Source organism: Drosophila innubila (genome assembly GCF_004354385.1).
Source record: "Drosophila innubila isolate TH190305 chromosome 2R unlocalized genomic scaffold, UK_Dinn_1.0 1_C_2R, whole genome shotgun sequence".
NCBI classification, from domain to species: domain Eukaryota; kingdom Metazoa; phylum Arthropoda; class Insecta; order Diptera; family Drosophilidae; genus Drosophila; species Drosophila innubila.
Window position 1 is genome coordinate 10,500,302 of NW_022995374.1, and position 8,732 is coordinate 10,509,033.

Here is an 8,732-nt window from a genome sequence, read left to right on the forward strand (position 1 = left end):
TTAAGCTCTTTCCGGATGTCCTTACGCATGTGTCCAATGGTAATGACCTCAGCACTCACCTACACCCACACACACACAAACCACAATAGCTGACCTTCTTGGCTTTAAAAATGAACTGCATAAAAAATCACTCTTTGCACCAGTTTTAATCCTGGCGTTTTAAGTTTCCTGCCAGCTGCTAATGATGCAAAAATGCAGCACGAAAGTTTCACACACACACATCTGCAATGTGTGAATGAAATAATGCATTCGAAATGAAACAAAATAAAGTTTTGCTACATTTGGTAACCAAATTGGTACTTTAAAACCACTGAAAAATGAACGGAGTTTAGAGGTATAGTTTTAAATCTCTAAGATACTTTCGAAGCTGATTGAATAAAAAAAAAAACTACAGTCTAAGTATTCAAGTGTAGGGCCTACTTCTATTTTTAATCACTAAGCACAGTGTGAAATTATCTATTTATCTAATCATTTTAAAGTGCGTCAGTGAATCCCCTTTATATATATTTTTTTCTACATAAGTATGTCTTTTCTAGTTCACAGATAAACAAGTACTCGTCCACAAACAGAAGATAATCTTAAGTTTATATTCAATATCATTGTAACGGATATTGAATTGACTATCAATGTGTGAATGGACAGTCGCTCACAGCTTATTTCACCCACTGCATACTTAGTGCTTTAAATGGATATAACTTTTCAATGGAAAGAGTTAGATTAAAACTCAAGTAAAGATTTGACGACTAATAATATTAAATTATAAATATAATTCACGAAGTTCAAGGTACATTTTTAATTATTTTTACTATTCAGGTTTTTTTTTCATTGTCTACTTATAAATATAATAATTATCAATACATAATAAAATTAAAAATATTGGATTCGACGTTAACTTTCATTCATTTTACGTAAAATTGAAAGCTCAACTAGATAATAATAAACTTGGCTTTGTCAATTCTTAAATAAGTTATGAAGAAGGAACAAATCAAATTGAACAGATTCATTCAATTAAACCTATATAGACATTTATCCAAACGTTTGTCATAGCTTGAGCTTTATTTAAAGATCTATTTTTTGTGTATGTAGGCATATATTAAATGTTTATTAATCAATTGATGTTATCAATGATTTTATGATAGGTGTTGCCAATAAATAGTCAACAAATGCAAGTCACATTTAAGTGTATTATTCAATCGATATGGAATTATCCGCCATTGATTTAATTATTTATGGATTCATATTTCAGGTGAATAGACCACTTTAACCTGTCGTGACATTCAATTATTGGCCCTGAAACTTTCGAGCATGAGCTGAACAAATATGAAATAAAGAAATCGCTGCCTAATTTAGTTATTATTTACAACAAATACAGAAACATTACGACAAATTGGCATATAACAAACAAAGCGCAACTCAACGAATGTTGCATATTAACGAAATGCAAACAATGGAGGCAAATACAAACAAAACCTGCTGCTCGACTAGGAAATACCTGTGCCAAATTCAATGCACAATGAGAGAAACAAATATCACAATCTATATATCCGCCCGTATACATATATTTCCAATTGTGAATGCGGAGAGGAAACGGAAGGAGTTCTCATTGAAATTCGTGAATTGATACTCCCTATTTGGGTACGGGTATAATAAAAACAAAAACCTACAGACTTTTCTCAGGCACTTGTCGGGCGCATGAGTGAGTAAGATAGCTGATGCGTGACAAGGAAAACAAAAGGACACACGTGTAAATTTCGACACTTGATTTGGAGTGACGCTGTTGTCTCTTGTTTGTTGCTGTTGTTGTTGCTGTTTCTCTATTTGTATTGCGCAAATATAAATAACAAATATTAAACAAAGCAAAATGAAATTATTGGCAACAATTGTCTAAGGCTTATTGGCTTATTGACGAGGCCATCAGTAAGTTAGATAGCTGCGAGTAAATCTTATCTGTCCCACAGGAAATTCATTGGCTTTGGCTTATTCAATTAATTAATAAAAAGGTACCTTAGACAATTATCAATAGTCGCCCAATTGATTAAAATAAATCAAGTGCATGCATATAATAAAAAACAACAACACAAAAAAAGCAATAAAAATAGTTTGAATGAGTTTTAGGCAGCTGTCGCATCAGCTGTGTGTGTGCTGCGTTATCAAATGCAGCTGTTGAGCAACAACAATTGCGATGGCAACATGCAAATACCTGTTGTGTCAGTGTAAGCAACATGTGCCAGCAACATACTGAAATGTTGCCAGCAACATGCACGACGCGTGTCGTACGTTTGTCATTCGTGTGCCAACGAAGTTGCTAGCATGGGCGGCGGAGGTTGGTCGTCTGTCGCTATTGCTTCTGCTGCAGTCGCTGCTTCTGTTTCTGTTTCGGTTTCGGTTTCTGTTGCTGCTTCTTCAGTACGTTTTGGTTACTCGCACGGCAAACAACGCGGCGCGCTTGCGTCTCAACAGTTGCTGCCAACTTGGAAAGTGTTTGAAATTTCGTGGCCGATCGTCGCGCAGGTGTGAACGCTTTCAAAGTAATACAAAATGCGACAACAATTACAGTTAATCGCCCACTTCAGTTACCTCACAGCACTTCAGCTCACTCCAAAATACAATCATTTGCATATTCGAAACTGAAATAAATATAAATAACGCAAAACAGAAAAAAAAACCTGATTTCTACGCCGGCTGCACAGATAGATCGCATGGCACCGGGCGAGAGGCTCGTCCGACTGCATTCCTTCAGTCTCTCTTTACACTCTTTCGCATCACGTGTTTGCCCGCCCATCTTCACGCCCCGCTGTCGCTCACTCTCAATGCCAGCCGATGCAATGCAATCTGTGATCTGCCACAAAAATAAAACTCGCTCAATTCTGTTTTCATTTTCGTTTTCAATTTTATTAATTATTTACTTTGCGGCAATCGTTTTTCGTTTGTCGTTTCATTGCACTTGCTGTATCTTTAAGTGTTTTGTTTGTTTCGTTTGTCAATTGAACAGAGCAACAACTGATGATCATTGCAAATTCAATTTGTAATTACAAATGTTTACAAGTACTTCCTGATATTGGTATACAGCAAATTTGCAATTCAAATTTTTAAACAAATGACAATATTAGAAAATGTAATATGCAAAATCGAAAATCGAAATAAATGCAATATTCATCAGTTATGTTATGAAACTTATTCACAATAACTGACCCTGGTCAATAATAAAAATAACAATATTTGCTCGTATTTGTAAACAATTAATTGAAAATAAACAAAACCCATTTTCAAGACCCATTAAAAGATATTGCAAATGTGCGTTTGTTTATTTATGAACACTAAAAGTGCTTTAAAAGAGATAATATAAATAAATATCAACCACACACACACACACACACCCACACACCTGCAGCTATGCATCAGAATAGTAAAAACAAATGATAAAAAAAGAGCAGAAAAAATGATTTTGGCACAAAAACCGAAATGTAAAGCAAATTCACGTTATATTTCATTCGTTTTCTTCGTTTTGTGTTTTCATTTCTTCTGCTTCTTCTCACGCCTACACAATCTCACACAGCACGCTGCAGTCTAGGGTATTTTTTGAAGTAAAGCATATCAGCTATGATACGTAGTTTGACATTAAATGGGTTTATTGCAAAATACTCATTAAAAATACAAAACTCTGATTGATAAGCCTGATTGATAACTGATAATTGACCACTCAATACTATTAATTAATGATCAATGCATAGTAATCATTCTCTAAATTTATGAATCTTTAATGATCTAACGTCAACTCTAATTACTTTTTGCGCAGTACAAAACTCATTAATATTTGCATACTACATTAAGTACTTAATTACTAAAGAAAATGGGAAGTAACTATTAAAATGTAAAACAGTACTAGTATGAACTTTTAGTCATATAATTTATAATTTAATTATTTTTTGCATATTTTAAAATCATGTAATATTTTTACTATCAGAAATTTACTTGAATAATCTTAAAATAATTCTACACTTAAGATTAAATTCGAAATTCCAATATGAAGTATCCTTTCAACTGTTCATATCCGGGCAGTTCTAGGCAGGTACATTGATTAAAATATTCAACGTATGTAGGCAAAAATATAGAGAGCAATGTACTTTGAACCCATTCAGTCTGCAACAAATCAAAACAAATTCAAGTTTTCGATTGCTCTCGCTCATTTTGGCCAAGAGATCAACAACAACATATGTATAAAAGATCGCATACAAATTTCAATGGCGCTTTCGGCTTTCGTTTTTCTTTGACTATTTTTTGTATATTTTTAGAATTTGTAAACATTTTTATTTTTTGAAATTTTTGTTAATTGCGTTTTGAAATTGACGAAAGACTTAATTAACATTGAAATAAATATTAAAATTTATAAGATGACAAAAGTACGGTTGATAAATGCAGTTGGAAAAAATCAATTTATTTGACACTCAAAATACCCTTCATAAAAAATATTTAAAAATTTAAAGTACTTAAACTATTTTTGCAGTACCGTATTTTGTCTAGTTATTTCATAAGTACAGCCATTTATTTATTTATTATTAGTTTGTACTTTAGAATTCATGTGTAAACTAATATAGTTTTAGGTAGGGTATACAAGTGGTTGCACTCACAATTTGTTTTGCATTGTGGGCGTATAAATACCAATTAGTAATAGTTGCTATAATTTGTGCATTTGACTTGACTTATTAGTACTCGTACCATATTCTCCTATACTTCTACTTTATTCTGTTCTTTCATTCGCTTCAGTCGTATGACGTCGTTCGCGGGCAAAAGGAAGTGTAAATGACTCCAAGCAATTAGAAGGTAAAGGCGAAGAGTGTGCAAAGTGTGAACTGCAATATTGAAGCTGAAGTTAATAAACAAAACACAATAAACAAAAGCAAATTGCATATTGTGAATAGCAAAAGCAAAAAAATAAAAAAATGCATCGAAGCTGTTGGAACTGGAAGACGGCGACGACGCTGCTTGTAACGGGTAAGTGCAAAATATGGCCTGATTTCCAAGTGTAATGATATAAGGGTCTATTATACATATGTATGTACAATGTATGCATGTCTGGGTCTATGTCTGGGTCTGAGTCTGGCTGTCTCTCTCCCTTATCGCCAGCGATCGTGCCAGAGATGTCAGTTAGTTTAATTGACAGAAATGTAACTTCCGTCACATTGACACTGGAGAGAGCGAGAGAGTGAGTGAGTGAGAGAGAGAGAGAGAGAGCAAGATGAACTGATGCAATGTTATTCCCGAAATACCGAAAAGTTTAAATTTATGAAATGCCAATTTCACTTACGCCCAACTTTATTGCCCCTGACGCACATTTGCAACTTTGTGTTGCAGCTGCCAAAGCGATGAGCGCAAGAGAAAGAGATAGCGAAAGAGAGAGAGTGAGAGACAGAAAGTGTGAGAAAGAAAGACTGGGAGACTGGGAGACTGAGAGGCGCCAAGTCTCAGATTGCCTTTTAGCTCACAACTTGAGCACTATCCACTATTTGTTTGCCAGTTTGTTTATTTGTCTTCTTCTTGTTCGTTTTTATTCTACTCTTCTCCCTTTTAAATTGCTCTTGCCATCTTTTGCTGTTACATTTTTGTACTCGAATTTCACAATGAAAATGTGCATTGTGCCAAATAGCGCTCCTGATGGCGGTCGTAAGGTCAGAGGAATGCGGCCAGGAGGAGTTCACCAAGTGCGCCGAACCACTTGAAATGCTGCATTTAACGTCGGAATTTTCGATTGGTGCTGCCAAAAAGGATGAATTGGATAAACTTTGTCAGTAAGTTGTTGCACATAGCATAGAATTGAAACAACAGCATTAACGCCAACATCTTTGTTATCCATGTCTAATGCGAACTTACCTCTACCCCCCCAAACTTCTTACCTCTATTTGTTTTTCCCCCACCTGCAGTGAGCTGCGAAAGGGCGTGCGTTGCATTCAGAGCTATACACGTCGTTGCATGGATCTGCAGCAAAGGAACCAGTTTAATAAGCTCTACCATGGCACCAATCAGTTTATCAGGGATCTTTGCAACAAGGGTGAATTCCAGGAGGGTGAGCACAGCCACAAACTCAGCAATCTAACAGTCAGCAGATCTTAAGACATCTAAACATTTCACAGAGTATCTGAAGCACGCACCCTGCTCGGAAATGGCCAAAAAGGACTTTGAGGTTTGCGCCAATCGCTACAAGGAGACGATGGTCTTCCTGAAGCCCAACAAGAATCAGGAGAACCAGGAAAATGGAACACTCAATGAGAATATTAAAACAATTTGCTGGTGAGTTTTACTTTATTTCTCTTTATTTCTAACTCTCGCTCTTTATTTGTTTTTATAATGCCCAAACTCATTCGGCATTCACTTTACATAGGCTAATCTGATTTTTTAGTCACTGATAATCTTCTTGAAAAACCCGTTTGCGATGTCTGCAGCTCAATCTATAGTGGATTTTTAAAATTAAAATTAACTTAATTTTGTAAAACTTGTTTCAGTTTTAATTTCGTCTGAGAAATATGTATGCTCAACTAGTTGGCCTTGAATTCGGCTTGCAATTTATTCAGCAATTGATTTCTCTTATGATTGGCCTACATTTATTTAAATTTTAGTATACAAATAAATATATCTTAAAATGAAACTCTTTAATCTTGCAAAGAGAATGATGAACTGTAATTATGCAAATTGAAATGGCTTTGCTTAAGAGCTGCTTTTTATCTGCCTTGAAAAATATATGCAGAGACGGAGGGATAGAGAAAGAAAGAGTGAGAGAGAGTGGGAGTATAAAAGTGAAAGAGAGATAACATCAACAGGCAGTTATAAAAAATCATTTAATATTTTAATACTTTTTTTTACTTTTTCTAATTTTATTATTTTTCATATATTTTCCTGCAATTTAATAGTTCTATTAATGAGCTGGTGGATTGCTCCGAGAATGCAGCACGTAAGATTTGTGGCAATGAAGCGGCCAAGTTCACACGAGAATTGGTCGACAAATACGCCAACAGTTTAACCAAGGTATGTAACCTGAATATAATTACTATAAATAGTTAATTAGTCCGCTTTTTAAACATTTGCTATTGAAATATGAACAATACTTTGCTCTTTATTTCAGATCTATTGCGAGGACTTTACACGACATCCGGAAATTTGTCGGGATGGCGAAGGGGATGGGGCCAGCATGTTGAAGATAAATAGTCCGGGAATATTATTAACAGTGTTGCTATTGCTGCTGGTCAGATAGATGCACAGGGTTGCCACCAAATAACCAAACAGCAATGAATCAGTTAAGTTTACTTTTGGAATACGTTATTGCAATCTATGCAAGAAGCCAACATAAATGAAATTAACAATAGTTAAGGTTTCTAAAGAACACACAGAGATGAAGAGGGATTTAACTCCCTCCTACATCCCCTTCTCAAGATAACACAAAATTATGACAATTTCTTAGGCATGTTATTTGTTGCATACTTTTGCGGGCTTGGTCTAGATTAGACATGGGGATGATTGATAAGTTTAGTCTACTTACAAAGTATACCTAGATGTTAAGCGTGTTGAGTACTACAATGCATATAGTCATATCCATATAATTATACACATATACATATACTTACATACATGTATACATATATACATATGTGTAACTGTACAGTTGCAGCAGGTTAAGCAAAAGTCGAAAGACTTTATAGATATAGTTAGTGTCTGGAGAGGAGTATGTTGAATGTTTATTTTGTAGCATAGCGAATGTTGTTAGTTTGTGGCACTTTCAACCAACAAATAATGAGTGCAATAAAATTAGTTTATTGAGCTTACAGTGGTTCTTAGGCTTTAATTTAAATATATATATGTACTTATGATTTACTCAAAATGCAATTGCCTTTACTTCAGTTGTGTTAAACAGCCAGCAAAACTTTAATAATTTATTTTAGCTAATATTTAAGCAGCTGGATTACACACACACACACACACACACAAGCGCACAAGATAAGAGCAATATGTCCTTAGAAAAAAATTAAAAATTGATTGAGCAAACACAATAATACACATATCGGCAATGAATTTAAGTGCATTTCTTAAAGAATTTTGATAATTGTTTCTAAAAGGAAATACTTAATTAACGTAAATTATGTATAACTACTCGTATATTTTTAGTCAGACTTTATACTAAAGTTACAACTACGAGTAATGCACTTATTTAAAGACACCAAAATGTAAATATGCTAAAATGTATTAAAGATAATAAATACACAACAAAAGCAAAAACAAACATATTAATATTGCATACAAAAAATATTACAAATACCAATAAAAACCTTAGTTTAACTTATAATAAAAACTGTGAATACATTATGATTAAAGAGCAACTTTTAATTTAAGTAAAAATTATACACACTTATACAAACACACACGCACACACCAAAAATGGAACAACATACACACACATGAAAAGTAAAAACAATAAAATGAAAATAAATTAACGAAACCAAGAGAAAAAAATGCACAAAAGCCGTGCCAAAATGCTTTTTACTGCAACGTGTGCCGCAAATAAAAAGGGAAAGGCAATTGGAGTGGTTGGGGTTAAAGCCAAGGCATGTGCAGCCAAAAAGTATGCAACACTGCTGTTGCACAACTATTCGCTTATGGCGCCCAAAAGTATGCTGCGCAAATATGCGAACATAAGCCGAGAGGCGCCTCACAACGCGATGTGCCCCATAATTTATGCTTATGTGGTT

At 34.4% G+C, this 8,732-nt stretch overlaps 1 protein-coding gene across 2 annotated transcripts; it reads left to right on the top strand.

Moving 5' to 3' along the window:
- Positions 1-2,356: 2,356 nt before the first annotated feature.
- Positions 2,357-8,407, top strand: LOC117784344. Of its 2 annotated transcripts, none has more exons than XM_034622053.1 (7): positions 2,357-2,511; positions 4,765-4,992; positions 5,642-5,786; positions 5,919-6,061; positions 6,129-6,285; positions 6,903-7,017; positions 7,115-8,407. In XM_034622053.1, the coding sequence occupies exons 2-7, from the start codon at positions 4,941-4,943 to the stop codon at positions 7,241-7,243; spliced, it is 741 nt and encodes a 246-aa protein (XP_034477944.1). In that variant the 5' UTR covers positions 2,357-2,511; positions 4,765-4,940; the 3' UTR covers positions 7,244-8,407. The 2 variants fall into 2 exon arrangements, with proteins under 2 accessions (XP_034477944.1, XP_034477945.1); XM_034622054.1 differs by having other exon boundaries at positions 5,645-5,786.
- Positions 8,408-8,732: the final 325 nt, after the last annotated feature.